Source organism: Cynoglossus semilaevis, chromosome 10 (assembly GCF_000523025.1).
Source record: "Cynoglossus semilaevis isolate Cse_v1.0 chromosome 10, Cse_v1.0, whole genome shotgun sequence".
In the NCBI taxonomy this organism is placed as follows: Eukaryota; Metazoa; Chordata; class Actinopteri; order Pleuronectiformes; family Cynoglossidae; genus Cynoglossus; species Cynoglossus semilaevis.
The window spans coordinates 14,075,412-14,093,573 of NC_024316.1; the positions used below are offsets into that span (position 1 = coordinate 14,075,412).

Sequence of the window (18,162 nt, forward strand, 5' to 3'; positions counted from 1 at the left end):
CATCTGTGTGTGCCTGTCGGTGGGAATTCAAAAGATTCTTAGGAAACTTTGGCACATGAACAGTGATCATCAACTGGCGGCCCGAGGGCAGAATGCAGCCCGCCGAATCTGGTCTACAGCTTCAGAATTCCTTGTTAGCGGTGGCTACAGCTAATTGTGTATTGTAGTCCTAATAGAGAAGGAGGTTGTGGGATTGATTCCGGGCTGGGTGGTTTTTATCTTGTCTCCTTGTTGTCAGATGTTAAAAGTTCTTTAAGGAGTCGTTTTGTAGATTGAAGTAAAAATATTTTTCAGGTGCAGCTGAAAAGAATGAATCTTGTCAGTGTTTCTGTGTATTTTTCAAACGTTGACCTGCTCTTTTAGTTACAGGTCAGACCGTCTGACTGTTGTTCGGAGGTTTGTTCAAGGATGAATGGGAAAGGACAGGAATAACATGTGTCGGACGATCCTCTCCGTCTTTGATCCCTTTGTCTGCTCTCCCATGACGCCGGTCTCCAGTTTGTCTGTAATAATGAGCGGTGAAGAAGCCTCACGGAGAGGAGAGAATGGTGTAACCAAGGTTTTTTTCCTCCTCGCTACCTGCTGTGTTCTGGCCACACTCTGCAGGTTTATGGACTAATCGGATTAAAGGCCTGAGTGAAGCAGTCAGCCGCTGAAGATGGAGACAGAGATTAACCCTTTCATTGTTAGGTGGTCTGGGCTACAGTAACTTCTAACCTCTCTTTATACTTTATCTTTCTTCCCAACTCTTTTTCTTTGTTTCGTTCGTTCTTTCTGTTGTTTCTGGACTTTTTTTTCCGTTCGGTTCTTCCTTTTCTGAGGATGAGAGACAGACAGAGGAATGCAAACTTTTGGAGCAGAGTTCAAGCAATGTTTTACCCAAAACACAACTGCCTGGAGTGGACACATGCCACGGCATAGTTTAGCTCTTCGTCATCATCGATGTGCGTGTGCATGTGTGCACATGTGCGTGTTAGTGTCACAGATTCATTGTCCATTCTTTCTGTAGCAGTAATAAAAAGTCCAGTCGTTTCTCATAGTGTTGTTTGTGTCGTTGTTGTCCACAGGTTACAGTGTGACTGTCAGCACAACACCTGCGGTGTGTCCTGTGACCAGTGTTGCCATGGACATAACCAGTTACCGTGGAAACCAGCAACTACTTTCAGCGCTAACGAGTGTGAACGTGAGTACACACACACACACACACCCTCACAGACACACACAGGGTTAAGTCAGTGATCCCTGTAGAGGAATGTGTTTTCTCTCACATGCTGCTCTGAATGAACTCTAAATACTGAATGCTTTTTTGTTTCTTACTGAAAACCTTGTATAGTTACATACCAATAATATCTACACATATCTTCCTTTTTTATTCAAATGCATTAATGTCAGTACTTTATGTGCTCTGTCCAATAAACAGTGATACAGGAGTGATGTATCACTCCTGTATGGATGGATGGATGGATGGATGGATGGATGTTAGATGAATGAAATTACATTGTTGTTGGCCTTAATGGTGGTGGTGATGGTTTTAATCAGTGATCAACTGGTGGCAGTTAATTTGAACCTAGAGAGTGGTTCTGATTGGTGTAAAACTACGTTAAAAATGAAGTTAAAAAATCAGGCAAATTCAAACGATTGCAGTCAAAGACTCCAGCATTACTGTCTCAAGGAACTTTAAAGCCAACAGTTGGACCAAACAAGAGTTTTTAATAAAGCTGTTCTCATTATTGGAAGAGCTGCTGGAGTCTTTTGTTGTAACAGAACAGCTTTATTAAAAACTCCTGTTTGGTCCAATTGTTGGCCCTAAACCCCTCAGGTCTCGTGAAGTTGTTCTCAACACTACAAGTTCTGTCAGAGGTTTGTCCTCCCAGCACCTTTGCAGTTTGTGAAGTTCCCCTACTGTTCTCGGACAAAACCGAGGTCAGAAAGGCTAATGAAAAAGACACCCTGTGTGGGAGTGAAGGGACCCAGTCAGTGGTGTGGAGGAGGATTGACTTCTTTTATTTGTGTTGATGATGACGTTCTCGAGGCCTTCAGTTGTTGTGCACGTGTAGAATAATTTGCTATATATTTATGGTTCCAAAGTCTTACACGCAGAAGGTTGTTGGTTCGATTCCCAGAGGAACCGCAAAGATTAACACTGTGAATTTCCCCATTGTGGGACGAAAAGGAGACTTGAATTTCATTTTTTTCAAATTACATTTTCCATGTAGTAACTCTAGAGTTTAATTGATTCTCAATCCTTAATCTTTATTTGATCTTTCTAGATAACTAATGGCTGAGACTATTTGCGTTCGAGGACTTGTGTCTTGTATCTTAGACCTTGTGAAGCCGGTCAGGAGGATGTGGAGCGCTGGTTTATTCACACGGCACCTCTCAGGCGCTGAGGTGCAGATAAGAAGAAAACCTCTATCAGGGTTTTAGCGACTGTGTGTGAAGAGCGGCGAGTGCCCTGCACTGGTGTTCTTCTTGATCCACAGATCTCTTTGCTTTGTCTGGGATTAGATTCAGACTGGAGTCTGACAGATTTATCTGGTGGCTGATAAACAGAGCAGTATCTGCCTGGTGTAAGGAGTGAGAGAAACTGATGTGACATTTGTCGTCTGCAGAGGGAGAAAGATTTGTACGCATTAGCTTTGAATAAGAGTGTTAACCTCTGTAGACCTCTGTTGTCTCTGTCTCTTTAAGGATGACACGTGATTTAAGGTGGAATTTAAGATGGGTTCAGTATCTTATAGCTTCTAGGGTATAGCTATGTGATTAAAAAAACATCCTTAAATCTAAAGAACAGATGAAACTTAATTCAACAAATGTTTAAACAGTAGATGTGACGTTTGACATAGTTTTTATGACTGGTCCAAACTACATGGATTTACATCCGTCTTTTCCGACTGCATAGATTGCAATATCCGATAACTGACTTTCATCAAAATGTCCCTTTAAGAACAGATTCAAGTGTGTGTTTGTGTTAATTACAGGCTTCTTCTCTGTGTTCTCGGCTGATTTGTTTGGTATCAGTGTCACAGTCGTCCTTTGGTGTGTGATCTTTCACTCAAACCCAACACCTGCCGGAGGAAACGGGAATTTATAAAAACAAAACCATTTGATGTGACTTCAGAGGAAAAGGCTGTGATTACTTTAATGACTAGGTGTTTTTTATGTCACCCTACACTGCGTATCCTGTTTTTTTTTGTGTGTGTGTCTGTGCGTGTGTTGGAGTTTGTTATAAACAGCTGATTTTTTTTTACACCTTTTAATTTCTTTTAAAAACATTATTATGATTCTTGTGTCTCCTAAAAGCAGCTTTACTGCAGTCATTGTGTATTTTCATTTAAATACTCGACAAAAACTAAATGTAGTTTTAACATTTAAACCATTTAAGTTTTAATGGATTAAAACAAATGTGTTTATGACATATAAATAATTAGTTTTACTCAACCTGATAATCGATTGATAAAGAAGAAAATCTTTTTTAGAGTTGAATTACAGATTCAGCTAATGCTAAACAGCTTTTCATATATAACGTAATTGTTTTCATGTTAAAACTCTTAAACATCCCTTGTTCGACTCAGAGTTGAGTTCTTGTGTGGTGTATTTCAGCCTGTAACTGTCACCGCCACTCATTCGACTGTTACTACGACCCTGAAGTCGATGAGCGCAGGGGCAGCGTGGACATCCACGGACATCACCGAGGAGGAGGAGTCTGCCTCAACTGTCAGGTAAGGCTTCTCCCAGCTGTGGGAACCTTAATAGGGAAATGTTAAATGAAAACCTCAGGGCATTTCATTGTTTTACCAGGGTTTTTAGATTGATAAGATTGACATAGAGTTATTTATATACACTAAAGCAGATTGTGTTGTATGTAAGCAGTTTATCCTTTGAGTTACTGGCGCCATGTGCGTGGTTATGTGGCATTAGCCTAGCAGTACAATCTAATAATTGGCCACAAGGGGGCACTTTTTATTTCTATTTATCGTTTCTTAAATAGTATTAATATAGTTGGTGTAGCTTTACGTGTATTTATACAGATTTCTTTTGCCAAATGTTTAACCTTGTATTTTGAATATGTGTATATAGTAATTATTGTAATTCACTTTCACCGAACACAATTGTGATAGCACCCAATCCACGGTAGACATTTAGATGTTTTTAGGACGTTTACGTGAGTTAGCAGTTAGCACAGCCGAGCCTCGTTTATCAAACGGAAGCGGTTTTTTTCTCACCTGCGTTTGCTTTGAAATGTGAGTTGACGAATTTTATAAACAGCATGAGTGTATGTTATCTGATGTTGACGGTTCTTAATACAAAAAATACTTCTACATTTTTTTGTACCGAAAATGTACCTTAATTTATATTACATATAAATAATATATACATGAACAAACGTGTCCATACCTTTGAATATGTTCATATTAGATATAGTAATAATATTTATTTACACTTTTTTATTATTTATAATTGGCTGTCTCCTACTATAATAAACAACAGTGTATGTGTTTTGAATGACAATAAAGATAGTTTCTGTCATTTTGGTTGATTTTCTGAAGTGTATTACTGTATTCTTCACAGCACCACACCACTGGCATCAACTGTGAGCGCTGCATCCCCACCTACTACAGGTCACCTGACCACAGCATTGACTCATCTCTGGCCTGTTCTCGTGAGTAACGGTCGTCGTTCACATGTTATGATTTGGAATAAACAGTAAACCAAAGTGTTTGTGAATTCACTGCGTGCTCCCGTCTTCTCCACAGCCTGTGACTGTCAGTCAGAGTTCACAGACGGCACCTGTGAAGATCTGACCGGTCGTTGCTTCTGCAAACCAAACTACAGTGGGGAGAACTGTGACTCCTGCGCCAGCGGGTTCATCAACTTCCCTGAATGTTACCGTGAGTTAAAACAATGAACCATAAACAAACCCCTTTTTTTTAACACACAGTAATTTAATTTTAATGTGTTTTTTATTTCTCTCCACCAGCTGCTCCTACTTATCCAACTAACAACAATGGCGAGGCAAAACCAGCAGGAGAGATCATCAGTGAGACCCTCATTTCTATCTCCCCTGTCACATTTTCCCACGTAGTTCTTTCTGCTGTTGATGCTTTTGTTAAGAACTGATAAGACGTTCTTGAGAATTCTATAATTTTGAGTTGAATGTGAGAGCAGTGTGCCAATAATTCAACATTTTAATTAGGATGATTACGGAGTTAATTTTCACATATAGTGTGTAGACAATATAGAACAACAGTGAAGTGATATTTTGTCCAATTCACCATTTGTATGTTTTTTTTCTCTCTTTCCTCTTCAGACTGTGAGTGCAGCGCCGCAGGGACTGTGGACAACTCCTGCAGGCCTGACCCGAGAACTCGAACCTGTGTCTGTAAACCAGGTTTCACTGGTGACCACTGTGACACCTGTGCTCCAGGATTCCATGGACTCAACTGTCAGGGTATGTGGTGAACTGAATTAAAATATATTTTAGTTCTGTGAATATTTGTTCTCAATTATTTGTTAAATAATCAATTGTGTAACCAATCAAATCCCTCCTTAGCTAATCTAATCTAATCTAATCAGGACTCTAATCCTAGCTCTAAACTAAATATCACTTTGGTGGGACCTTCAGTAGTCCCCCCCTAACAACCATAATAGTATTTTCCCAAAACAGTGTCCTTGAAAATATAGATACACCAAGACATCTCATACACACACACATATACATGTGTGTATATACCCATACACACACAGACAGAATACAGATGCACAGACAGGAATTTTAGGCACTTTATTTATCTGTTTATTTGTCCTGTTAACTTCCCATCCAAGGGTAAGCACATTAGCACGCACACACACACTGCTATGTAAACAGCATTCCACATGGACGTGTGAATCAGTGTGACCCGTTCTCCTTAAGCACCTCTGTCCTTCTGTCAGTGACTAATATAGACACAGACATCTTTAAAATGCTTCCTGTAAACTGGAAAAATACACAGAGTCATTTACGAGTGTACATTCTCTTGTGTGTTTTGTTGGTTCTTCTTTCAGCATGCCAATGTTCAGGCCCCGGCTGTCTGGACGGGTCATGTGACTTTGTGACAGGTCACGGTGTGTGTCGAAGTGGTTTCCAGGGTTACGAGTGTGATCAGTGTGCACCAGGCTACTTCAACTACCCACTCTGTCAATGTGAGTCCTAATGACGTCTCAGATTAATTTGCATTTAGTAAGAAAGAATACACACCACTAACCCAATACACACTATTGTTTGACTTAAAACAAGTGTGTTTGGACTTTTTTTTTTTCATACTGAAGTAATGACTGTTTCTCTTCATCTACAGTGTGTGGTTGCAGTTCGGTCGGTTCTCTCCCTGAAATCTGTAATTCAACTGGACACTGTGTGTGTAAACCAGAGTTTCAGGGACCTCGGTGTGAACAGTGCAGATCTGGATTCCACTCCTACCCCAACTGTCAAGGTCCTCACCCTAACTCAAATCTAACCCCAATTCATATTCTAATTCCAAACTACATGTTGGACCTAAAAATACACTTTCACTGCTGGTGCCAGTCCCCACAAGCACAGCCAATATGGTGTATACACACCCTCACATAGACACAGACAACAAATCAAACATGAAGCTTCATGGAAAAACTCACATGGTAATATTGAACTTTACAGTGTGCACCTGTGACCCTCGCACCTCGTTGGACACCAGCTGCACTGCGTCAGGTCACTGCCACTGTCGGCCCAGTTACAGCGGAGCCTCATGTGAGCAGTGTGCTCCTGGTTATTATGGTTACCCAACCTGCACACGTAAGTTCTACCTCATACACTGGCTTAATGAACCTTAGTTGAGCAGTAAAGTAAAACGGTAACCCGACTTTGCATCTTAAATCTCACACATTTTTAAAGTAAAACAGTAACCCAACTTTGCATCTTAAATCTCACACATTTTAAGGAGTGCACATGTTTGAGTTAAAACAGTCAAATTAACATTTAATGTAAATTAAATTCTGTGTGTGTGTGTGTTGCAGCCTGCCAGTGTTCTGCAGAAGGATCACGATACACCAGCTGTGACCAGGTGACGGGTCACTGTGTGTGTCTGCCCCATGTGGTTGGACAGAGGTGTGACAGCTGTGCACATGGAGCTTACGGCTTCCCCAACTGCCAGAGTAATCACACTCACACACATTCAAACACACAAAACGACACACAAACCACCATGCCCCTCACAACTGACTGGTGATCTGATCTCCATTTTCTCTTTACATGTGAAGCTGGTACCTGTCATCCAGCTGGTTCTGTCCAGTATGTGGTACCACCTCCACTGGTAAGTACACCTTTAAATATTTCCTTTCCTATTCAACAAAGGGAAAATATCAAATATAGCATTACAGTGAAGTTCCATAGACATTAAAAATGTTAGACAAATAGATGAACTTTTTTATTTTGTCATTCAGGGCCAGTGTGAGTGCCGTCAGCATGTGGAGGGTCCAGCCTGTGACAGATGTAAACCTCTGTACTGGAACCTCTCTCCTGACTCTCCTGATGGATGCACCAGTGAGATATACTTTAAACACAACAACATGTGCTTACACTGTGCCCCAGAATCACTGCAGTACAATATCTAATGCTTGTGATTTCTCTCTGACTTACAGACTGTGAATGCCACATTGCTGGGACTCTGAGTGGTGTTGCAGAGTGTGCACAGGAAACTGGTCAGTGTCACTGTAAACCAAACGCCTGCAGTGGAACGTGCTCCACCTGTAAGGATGGCTACTACAACCTGCAGGAGCAAAGTTACTTTGGCTGCCAGGGTCAGTATCTGTCTGTACACACTCAAAAACACACAAATTTTACTAGGTTTTTAACATCTGTATTGACATCTCTCAGGATGCCAGTGCGACATCGGGGGCTCTGCAGGCCAGTCCTGTGGAGAAAGGAACGGACGCTGTCGCTGCAGACCCAACATAGAGGGCGCTAAGTGCAACCTGTGAGTTGTGAGCTCTTTCCAAACATTTCTTGTATTTATTCAGTTAAAATAAACTAACATTTCTTGTATTTATTCAGTTAAAAAACAAAGTGAATTTCATCATGTTTCATCCAACTGAACGTCATAAACTGAACTGACTTCTCCTGCAGACCTCGTCCTGACCATTTCTTCCCAGACCTCCATCATATGAAGTTTGAAATCGAGGAAGGAACCATGCTGGACGGCCGACCAGTGCGATTTGGTTACAACCCTCTGGAGTTTAAGGACTTCAGCTGGAGGGGTTACGCCCAGATGACCCCCATCCAGGTAGGAACATTTGTCAACTTTTGTCTTTTAATGTATTAAAAGAATATTTTTAGTATACTTTTTTTAACTAATGTTTTGTAATAGAGTTAAATATATTTTTCAGTCAAGGTAATTTTACAGATTAGTTTCAACCTGTTATTTAATGTCAAACACATAAAGTCAAATATGTTCTGCTGTTTGTGTTTATGATAATATCCAGCTGTGGCTCATCGTATTGATACTCCTGCGTGTTCTATTCACAGTGTTTCATGTTACAATTTTAAAACCCTTCAGCTGAAAACCATCACCTTTCATAGGGATATTTCTCTTTGGTTAAATGACTTCCAGCACAATTAGAATCATCCATAAAGAACGCGGGTCTCAAACTCTAATATTACTCTAATTATTATTAACATCTCCTTTCGGGCCAGATGTGAGAGATTTGCCGGCTGGAAGTGGCCCCTGGGCCATAGGTTTGAAATCAAAACAATATTTAATCACTTCTCAGAAGTGTTTGTGCCATCAAGACAAATTCTAAAGAGAAATACCTTCTGCTTCGGGTGCTGTTGGTGATGGTTCTGTTCCTCATGGCCTTTTGTCTTTCTTGGTGTTTTTATAAACTTTAAGTCTGTTCCTCATGGCCTTGTGTCTTTCTTGGTGTTTTTATAAACTTTCCTTTCTTTTTCTTTTTCCACTCTGATCCAACACTGTTATTCTTCTCTTTTCCCAATCCTGGCTCCTTCTGGTCTTTGGGCAGTCCAAAGTTCTGGTGTCGGTGTCAGTCACCTCGCCTGATCTTTTCCGAGTGGTGCTGCGTTACGTCAGCTGGCGTGGTGTGAATGTTTGGGGCAGGGTGTCGGTCGTAGAAGACGACGGGCGCCACCGCTGTGGTAAATGTAAGTGCTGCACTGGGATGATCTGACCTGTCATACCTTTTTTTCCTAGGATAAAAAGGGTTGGAGAATAAGAACTATCTGTTTCCTCCTGTCAGATGACAGATGCGACACAGTCAGTGTTGGTGTTGGTCAGTGTTTTTGATCAACTGGTGGTGGTGACCCTTCAGCTCTCACTCTCCCTTCACTCACCCTCTAGAGCCACAGATTAGGAGTTACATTTGGAAATTAAAAGACTAAGGAAATTATTTTTTTCATATCCTTCCAACATCCACTTCCCTTCCTCCCCCTCCTCGTCCTCCTCATCCAATAATCCTCTCCCGACCCTGACCCTGAAGACTGCAGTGAAGCTGCAGATTCATGTGAGCGAGGTAGACGTCTATCTGACCCGTTTCATCCTCAGATATGTAAATCCTGAGGGCGCCACCTCCAGTGGTAAAATAACAGCCTATCAGATGAACCGCAGAGGTAGGTATCCACCAATCACAGTGGAAGAGAATATACCCTAAATAATACAATATATTGCCATGTATAAATTCCATAATAAAAATCTCTGAAAAATGTCAATCACTCCTTGTTGAATCCATGTTGAAAATAAATGTTTTTGTTTATTTACTTTTTTCTATGACATTCATTTACAGTAATTTTTCAATTTCCTTCTGAGTTTGGTTCTTTTGATTTTTCTACAGTGATGTTTGTGTTTTCTCTGAACACTTTCCAGGTTCAGAACAGTCTAAACAGATCGTCTTTGCTCCGAGTGTGGAGCCCACTTTTGTCAACGTTCCACAGAATAATTTTGTGGAACCGTTTGTCCTGAACCCTGGAACCTGGACAGTGGTTATTGAGGCTGAGGGGATCCTGCTGGTGAGACAGATTATATGTTTATAGAATGGCTGTCAGTCAACATTGGTCTTAATGGTGACACCCTCCTGACTGTTGTCATGTTCTGCTCTGACCTTTAGGATTATTTAGTGCTGCTTCCCAGTTCCTACTATGAGGCTCCCATCCTGCAGATCCGGGTCACTGAGCCCTGCACCTACAGCCCTGTACCTGATGCCAACCAAAAGTACGCACAGTGAAATATTTTGGAAAAAAAAGGAAAAAGACTGAAGAGTTGTTTTGTCTTCAACCTGCCTTCTCTGAGATCAGTCTGTGTGTCTGTAGCTGTCTGCTGTACAGGTATCTCTCTCTGGACTCCTTCCCTTCCATCTCTGGCAACGATGCCAGCTGCCGTAGTGACAACCACCTGCCACGACCCTGCCCAACTGAGAAGGTCACTCCACGCCACCCTGACATGGCCGTCTGCAGTGGCTATGATGTAAGAGAGTCATGTCCTGTCATGAACAGATGATATGAACTGGAGAACAATCCAAATTTCAACTGTTTCAACTTTCTGCTGCAGATTAGCATCGAGCTGCAGACTCGTCTGACCTCCCCGGGGGATTATGCTTTGGTAGTAGAATATTCTAGTGAAGAGGAACTTCCACAGACACTGTCTGTAGTGATTAATATGCCAGGATCACGGACACACCAGCACCTGGTCACTCTGCTGCACTGCAAATACAGGTGAACACATTGTCTGCTTTGATAATAAAAGATTTAGTTTTATGTTCCCCTTTATTGAGGTTCTAGAAAGAATAAATAAAAAAACAAATACATGGTGTGTAAAATTTAAAAAAGAAATTTAATGCTCAACATGCCTTTTTATTTGAAATTTTTTTATACATTGAAACAACATGGAAACAGACTGAAGAGAATCTGGTCCTCGTCTGTGTGGACTCAGCTGCTTCGCAGTTTACTGCCACTCTGCTTCATCTAATATGTCAACAGGTCTTAATCACTGCTTGTGTGTACGCCTGTGTGTGTGTGTGTGTGACATTATTAAAAAGTACACACTCTTCTTCTTCTCGTGTAATCTCTGTGAATCCAAGTGCGTCGGGGTGGTAGGATTCTGGGCCTTGTGTGTAAAAGGGTCTCAGGTTTGATTCAGACTGGGTTCCATCAGGAAGTGTATTAAGTGCCGCTGGACTCTTTATTATTGATTGTCTGGGTGTGTGTTGTTGCAGTATTATTGATTGTCTGGGTGTGTGTTGTCTCCTGTCTACAGTGTGTGGCTGGAGTTAACTCCTGCTTTTTGTTTTCTGCAGCACAAACTCTATCTGGTTCCCAGAGACCAGTTTACAATGGAGTACATTGAACCCAAAGTCCACTGCATCAACTCTCATGGACAGTTCTCTCCTGACAGGTACAGTGGCACAGATCCACACCTCAGAAGTGACCTATTTCCTGTTAAAGCCTCCATCCCTAACGACCATTGTCTTTGTTGTTACCACAGTTCCTCCTGTGCCCCCTCACGATTCCAGACACCGTCAGACTCTCTAGTACTGAAGGACGGACAGAGCTCTTCCACCCAGGAGCAGGTTTTGACCTTCCCTGCTGTAGCTTCTCCTCTGCCGCCCTACCAGAAAGAGTCATCTTGGAGTGAGGGAGTGCGACCACCGTTTGGAGCAGACACCAGTGACCACATCAGGCTGGACTCAGTGCAGGTACAAAGGGACTGAAAGTGAAACTGTATTTTTCATTGTTCTGTCCTGTGTCACATCAGAACCTTGTGTCCATCTTGTCTGTTGTCTGGTTCCTTCAGAATGCAGCAGTGTTCTCCACACGGGTCCACACCTTGGGTCGCTACGTCTTCATTCTCCACTACCATCAGCCTTCCCACCCCACATACCCTGTTCAGGTCTACATCAACGGAGGACGAATCTGGCAAGGTACCAACACTAACCAAACAAATATTACTAGATATTTTAGGTGACCCCATTTGAATTCCAGGCCATTTTTGGTGGTGACCCCAAGTTTGAACAACATTGCCTTGGCCATTTAGAAATATAGATAGAACATTAATTTCATTTATTCTTTTATTTTACTTCCTGCTTCAGGTCACGCCAACGCTTCCTTCTGTCCTCACGCTTATGGCTGCCGTGACGTCCTCATCTCTGAGAACCAGATCATTCTGGATGTGACTGACCACGAGGTGTTCGTCACGGTGCAGATACCTATAGGCAAGACCCTGTGGCTGGTGAGTTTAACTGCCTTATTACTTTTCTTTTTGTGTTCTGACTTGTATTCTGACAAACTGATATTTCTGGGGCTACAATAAAAATTTGCACATTGATTGAATTGAATAGAGCTGTTAAGAGGGAAAAACAGCTCCATACACTGACCACTCTAATGAAATGATGGTGTCCATCTCTGAACAGGATTATGTTCTGGTTGTGCCTGAGTCCAGCTACAGCTCTAACCACCTGAACGAGGAGCCCATGGACAAATCGTATGATTTTATCAGCAACTGTGGTCAAAACAGCTTCCACCTCAAGTTAGTGTCTGTGCTGTATTATTCAAACACGTGAGTCATTCTGTTTGTCAAGTTTATTAAAGCTGTCTTCTGTCTTTGCTCCATTAGTTCTGCCACTGCCTCTAAGTTCTGCCTCAGCTCAGCCGTGTCTCTGTCAGCGTTCTTTAATAACGGAGCGCTGCCATGCGCTTGTCACGAGGTTGGAGCTGAGAGCGACACCTGTGAAAGCTTCGGTGGTCAGTGCCGCTGCAGACCTAACGTGATTGGTCGAGACTGCTCCATGTGCGCCACAGGCCACTGGGGTTTCCCCAACTGCAGACGTGAGTTTCTGATTCAACTGAGGACATTCTTAGTCCTAAAATATTGAACAAAGGAAGCCTTTGGAACAAGAGGTGAAATGTCTTCAAAAAATTTGCCTTCTTCTAAATCCTTCTGGTTGATGCTTGAATATCTCTGTTCTGCAGCCTGTAACTGTGGCACAAGATTGTGTGAACCAGTGACCGGGGACTGTATCTGCCCCCCGAGGACGCTGCGCCCTGAGTGCATCGAATGTGAACCCCAGGCGTTCGGCTGCCACCCGCTCGTGGGCTGTGAGATCTGTAACTGCTCTCGGCCTGGAGTCGTCTCCACTGAAACCAGCTGTGACACTCTCAGTGGACAGTGCAGGTAGGGATTCTTCACCTTCATATTTAGTTTCACCTTCAGCAGTTTCAGCAGATGGTACAGTCCGTCTAAACTAAAAGATGAAATTCAGCCTCTTAACCTTTATGTCATAGTTTTATTTGTTTTTTTATATTGTTCAGAATCCATCAAACTACTCTCTGCTTCCCACACTTCCACCGATGTGTGATTTAACAAGCCGGGCTCTCAAATGTCAGACCTCTGTTTGAAAATACCTAAAAAGGCAGTTAATCTCGCTCTTCTTTGTATCCTGACATGGTCTTGGCCTCGGTTCTAACTCGGGGTTGATTGCCCCTGTGTTTGGCCAGCTGTACTTGCCAACTCTTGCTCTCTGCATTTAGCAGAAGCTGCGTTGAGTTTGAAGCACGCTCTTTCAGTCAGATCTGGGTTTTATTGACGACTGCCAACAGCCCAGCAGCTGTCATTCCTCGTTCTCATCTGTCTGCCGCCGTTTATTTTCTTTGAAAGTTGTCGTATCATGATAACTGCCTCATCTTATACTGGTTTTTTGAAGCAACAGAAACCTACAAATTATTGCAGTATCTCTAAAAAAATGCCAGGAATCAAGTGTTGAGTAGCGCACATTCATCAAACATGTCACAGAAGCATACATTTTCTCATGGTCTTATCAAGGGTGATTTATTTTTTCAGTTTTGACTTCCAAATGTAACAGTTGTAACATTTTTACATTGAATACATGGAGAAAATCAGAATAACCACAGATGGTTTTGTTGTATTGTTCTAATTGCAGCGGGTTTTACTGGAAGTTAAATAAAATAGATCATCAGTCAAAATTAGTTTGTTTTTTTTACCCTCATTTAGGATTTAAATAATTTCGATATTTTTAATTAAAGGAAAGGTTTTCATGTTTGTTTAGTTTTTTCTGTTAGCTTTGAGCATGTAGCATCACTGATAAATATTGAAACTTGTCTTGGCTTCTTCTTTAGTTTTCTGTTGCGCACTGATAAATATTGAAACTTGGCTTCTTCTTTAGTTTTCTGTTGCTGTCTGTGATTACTTCACAATTGGGTTCTGACAACTGGGGAACTCACACACACACACACTCACACACACACACAGAGTGAGGAATGCCTTTGCTTTGTCCTGACAAGACTCGGATGTAAAGCTAGAAGTGTTTTACTGCTTCAGGACATTTTCTTATTTAGGGTTTAGCATTAGGAACACAGGAAGACAAACACACTGAAAGTAAAGTCCTCATAAAGGTGTTTTTGTTTTGTACAGATGTAGGAACAACATTGTCGGACGTCAGTGTGACCGCTGTGCCCCCGGTTTCTATGGTTACCCCAACTGCAGACCATGTGACTGCAATGAGGCAGGAACTGAAGAGGAAGTGTGTGACTCCTTCACAGGGCAATGTCTCTGCAAGGTAGGAAACAAACACACAGGGACATGAAGACAGACCTCTGAACCTATTATGTGTCCTCACCTGCTGTGTCCCCGTCCCCCCCGTGCAGGAGAACGTCCAGGGCACTCACTGTGATCAGTGCAGAGTTGGTACGTTCCACCTAGACCCAACCAACCCCAAAGGCTGCACCAGTTGCTTCTGCTTTGGAGCAATTGATCGCTGTCGAAGCTCTGACAAAAGACGCACTGAGGTATAAATTATCTGGTGTTGACACATGAACAACACTCAACTCACTCTGAATAGCAGTTTTATGTGTAAGGTGTTACAACTTTGAGTTTAAGAAATGGTTTTAAAGACATTTTATTGTCAAATAATGTATCATCAAATGTAATCATTTGACAACCCTACTTTCCTCTAGGTCATGAACATGGAGGGCTGGGTGCTGCTGGGAGCTGACAGACAGGAAGTGCCAGTGACTGTGTATCCCGGTCAGGATCTTGTAGAGGCGGACCTCAGTGATGTGCCTGATGTTTACCAGGACCTCCACTGGTTCGCACCCAAGACTTACCTGGGAGACAAGGTAGGACATTTAACTCGATATTTATGTAACGTTTTTGTTAAAATTACAGCATGAGAAGATAATGTAGAACAAACAAAAGAAAGTATCTTTTAATGTTATATGGAAAGTATCTAAAAATGCACACAGATATTATTAATATTTCCATTAAACATAACGCCTGGTATACAGTATGCTGCAATAAGAATTGATCTGTCAGGTTTCTTCTTCTTGCCTTAGCAACAATTAAAACAAATCTGTCAGTGATCTTTTATCCACAGCTCAGGCACAGACAGGGTGATTGGGTGACAAATTATAGACAGATAGACAGACAGATAAATTGCAGTAAAGCATTTAAATGGTCAGTTGCATTAGCCTGTAGTGGGCGGTGGGTACTCCCAGTCAGACACCAGACAGTCCTTTAAACCACTTCAAACGTCGGCTCTGCCATAACCTGCATGAGTTTTGCCAGGTTCAGGCATTTTATCTTGGATGGATTGTCTTTCATGGGTAATTCACGGGCCTGGGATCTTGTTTCTTGTTTTTGTTTCACTGTACAATGAATATGATTCATTCTTGTCTGGATTAAAAGCAATAGTCTGAGATTAAAGGTCTTTGTGGTTTTACTGTCTGTCTGGGTTTTTTTATTGTGTGTGTTTGTGTGTAGAACTATCTCCCTTAAAATGATCTCCTCTCCTCCAGGTCTCATCCTATGGGGGTTATCTGAGGTATCGACTTCACACTCAAACCATGAGAGGTGATGTGTTGTCTCTGCCTGCAGAAGCCTCCAGGCCTGACATCATTCTCAAGGTGCAAAGCACACACACACACACACACACACATAGGTCAACATTCAAACCAGCATTCAAAGACATACACAGACCTGCACAGACTCATTCTAATCCAGCATAAAGAGAGAATTATGTATGTTTTGCCAAAACTCTGTCTCATACACATTCCTTGTAATATATATGACTTAAAAAGCCATTCCTGTTTTTTTTCTCCTCTTGAAGGGAAACCAAATGACCCTGGTGTTCATGGAGAGAGAGTACGCCTCTCCCGACGAGCCTCACCTTGGAATCGTTCACCTGGTCGAGGTAAACTCATCTTTTCCTTCCATGCTTCAAAAGGCCAGAGATTTATGTCAGATGGTGTCTTTTGTCAGGATAACATCATCAGGCTGGTGTCAACTTGTTGTATTTGCCAACATTTTTTAACCAGGTTGTTGCTGCTGCATTTTCATTTTTTTTCATACAGGAAAGGAACTCCTTTTATCCCAGACATTTCAGCAGTGTCTACTGTAGCCTGCTGTAATAAAGTATCAAATAACCGTCAGGGTTTTCTACTTTGTTTCACCCTCTCGCTCCAAAGTTTACACTCTCCTTTATACTTGTACTTGTTGCTAGTTCTGATATGATCATTTATTTAAAATCAGTAGAATAAAAAGGAGCACATATAGTAATGATATGTGGAAATTTGCTTTCATAGTCATCAAAGACCATTAATAAATCTATTTTTTTTTATTCGTAGAGTTCTGGAATTACAAAAAACCTTTTGAAACTCTTGAAAAAATTAAGTAAAAAAGAAGCAGACACAAAAAACCTTTTGAAAAAAATTAAGTAAAAAAGAAGCAGACAGTAATCCTCCTCTCCTCCTCTCTTCTTCTCACAGGGCAGCTTCCGTCACGCTCAGACCGGAAACTCTGTGTCTCGAGAGGAGCTGATGATGGTGCTGGTGGCGCTGGAGTCCCTGCAGATCCGAGCCATCCACTCGCAGTTGGCTCACTCCGTGTCGCTCCGTGGTGCTGTGCTAGAGGGCGCTGAGAACCTTCCCTCTGGTCGTCACGCCAACAACGTGGAGATCTGCATGTGTCCCGCCAACTACATTGGAGACTCGTGTCAGGTGAGGACACTGATGGTGTAGCATTTTCTACTGAGCGTCTCAGGGCACATTCATTAGGCCGTATGGAGTTTTAGAGATTTGAATGTTTTGTCAGGTACTAACTGTTCTGACTTTCTTCCTCATTGTAATGATATTTACCAAAAACAACATACAAAAAATCACAAAAAATCATCAGCAGCATGTGAAAGTGAAATTCTCACGCCTGTTTCTCTCCACTCTGCAGAAATGTGCTCCTGGTTTCTACAGAGACACCATCGGCCTGTTCCTGGGAAAATGTGTTCCCTGTAACTGTAACGGTCACTCTGAACAATGTCTGGACGGATCTGGAATCTGTGTGGTGAGGGTCTTTGTTGTTGGAAACCCCCTCACTCTGTGTCTGAATTTTGATTTCCTAGTTTGTTGACATCCCATTTGTGTCTATGTCCATCAGAACTGTCAACACAACACAGCAGGCGACCACTGTGAGACGTGTCAGGGTGGTTTCCTTGGCAACAACAGCGTTGACGGAGAGGCAGTATCTTGCTCCAGTTGTCCTTGTCCACTCAGGGTCCCCTCCAACAAGTCAGTGCAAACAATTATTTTTTATATTTTATCTTTCTCACTTTTTCAATCCCACTTTGATGACTGTGCCTCTTCTATGCCTCAGTTTTGCCGAGGGTTGTTTGCAGAGAACTGACAAGATGCAGTGTCTGTGTATGCCTGGATATGCTGGACCGCACTGTGAGAGGTGACCTGAGTCTAAGAACAGAGAAACATTTGAACTTAATGAACAATTTCTGCTGCTGAGGTTACATTCACTCAACAATTTTCTGCGTCTCTCTTCCACAGGTGTGCTCCTGGTTTCTATGGAAACCCCATGGTTCTGGGCAGCAGGTGTCAGCCGTGTGACTGCCACGACAACACCGATCCCAACATGCTCTTCACCGACTGTCATCCCTTGACCGGAGAGTGTCTGAGCTGCATGCACAACACAGCCGGACGGCACTGTGAGATCTGTGCTCCTGGTTACTACGGTGACGCCGTCGCTGCCAAAAACTGCACCAGTGAGTTCAAACACAGGCCACTGTCATACATCTGATTAAGTACTTCTTTGATTACTATTTCATACATTCAGGTGATAATGAATAGTTAAGTAA

General features: G+C 42.2%; 1 protein-coding gene across 1 annotated transcript in view; it reads left to right on the forward strand.

Moving 5' to 3' along the window:
- The window catches only part of lama5 (laminin, alpha 5), a 59,704-nt gene that overhangs the window by 29,777 nt on the left and 11,765 nt on the right, over nucleotides 1–18,162 (forward strand). Inside the window, exons 7-43 of the mRNA XM_025059139.1 lie at nucleotides 1,068–1,183; nucleotides 3,604–3,722; nucleotides 4,573–4,663; nucleotides 4,758–4,892; nucleotides 4,982–5,041; nucleotides 5,312–5,452; nucleotides 6,046–6,183; nucleotides 6,336–6,470; nucleotides 6,674–6,808; nucleotides 7,030–7,167; nucleotides 7,273–7,325; nucleotides 7,456–7,555; nucleotides 7,654–7,812; nucleotides 7,889–7,988; nucleotides 8,138–8,294; nucleotides 9,031–9,169; nucleotides 9,888–10,030; nucleotides 10,129–10,232; nucleotides 10,331–10,484; nucleotides 10,569–10,732; nucleotides 11,241–11,411; nucleotides 11,502–11,712; nucleotides 11,811–11,937; nucleotides 12,106–12,245; nucleotides 12,427–12,542; nucleotides 12,630–12,841; nucleotides 12,986–13,187; nucleotides 14,445–14,589; nucleotides 14,678–14,818; nucleotides 14,987–15,148; nucleotides 15,827–15,934; nucleotides 16,138–16,221; nucleotides 16,796–17,026; nucleotides 17,250–17,363; nucleotides 17,457–17,587; nucleotides 17,673–17,753; nucleotides 17,855–18,069. Coding sequence (XP_024914907.1) covers nucleotides 1,068–1,183; nucleotides 3,604–3,722; nucleotides 4,573–4,663; nucleotides 4,758–4,892; nucleotides 4,982–5,041; nucleotides 5,312–5,452; nucleotides 6,046–6,183; nucleotides 6,336–6,470; nucleotides 6,674–6,808; nucleotides 7,030–7,167; nucleotides 7,273–7,325; nucleotides 7,456–7,555; nucleotides 7,654–7,812; nucleotides 7,889–7,988; nucleotides 8,138–8,294; nucleotides 9,031–9,169; nucleotides 9,888–10,030; nucleotides 10,129–10,232; nucleotides 10,331–10,484; nucleotides 10,569–10,732; nucleotides 11,241–11,411; nucleotides 11,502–11,712; nucleotides 11,811–11,937; nucleotides 12,106–12,245; nucleotides 12,427–12,542; nucleotides 12,630–12,841; nucleotides 12,986–13,187; nucleotides 14,445–14,589; nucleotides 14,678–14,818; nucleotides 14,987–15,148; nucleotides 15,827–15,934; nucleotides 16,138–16,221; nucleotides 16,796–17,026; nucleotides 17,250–17,363; nucleotides 17,457–17,587; nucleotides 17,673–17,753; nucleotides 17,855–18,069 — 5,072 coding nt within the window. The remainder of the gene's footprint in view (nucleotides 1–1,067; nucleotides 1,184–3,603; nucleotides 3,723–4,572; nucleotides 4,664–4,757; nucleotides 4,893–4,981; nucleotides 5,042–5,311; nucleotides 5,453–6,045; nucleotides 6,184–6,335; nucleotides 6,471–6,673; nucleotides 6,809–7,029; nucleotides 7,168–7,272; nucleotides 7,326–7,455; nucleotides 7,556–7,653; nucleotides 7,813–7,888; nucleotides 7,989–8,137; nucleotides 8,295–9,030; nucleotides 9,170–9,887; nucleotides 10,031–10,128; nucleotides 10,233–10,330; nucleotides 10,485–10,568; nucleotides 10,733–11,240; nucleotides 11,412–11,501; nucleotides 11,713–11,810; nucleotides 11,938–12,105; nucleotides 12,246–12,426; nucleotides 12,543–12,629; nucleotides 12,842–12,985; nucleotides 13,188–14,444; nucleotides 14,590–14,677; nucleotides 14,819–14,986; nucleotides 15,149–15,826; nucleotides 15,935–16,137; nucleotides 16,222–16,795; nucleotides 17,027–17,249; nucleotides 17,364–17,456; nucleotides 17,588–17,672; nucleotides 17,754–17,854; nucleotides 18,070–18,162) is intronic.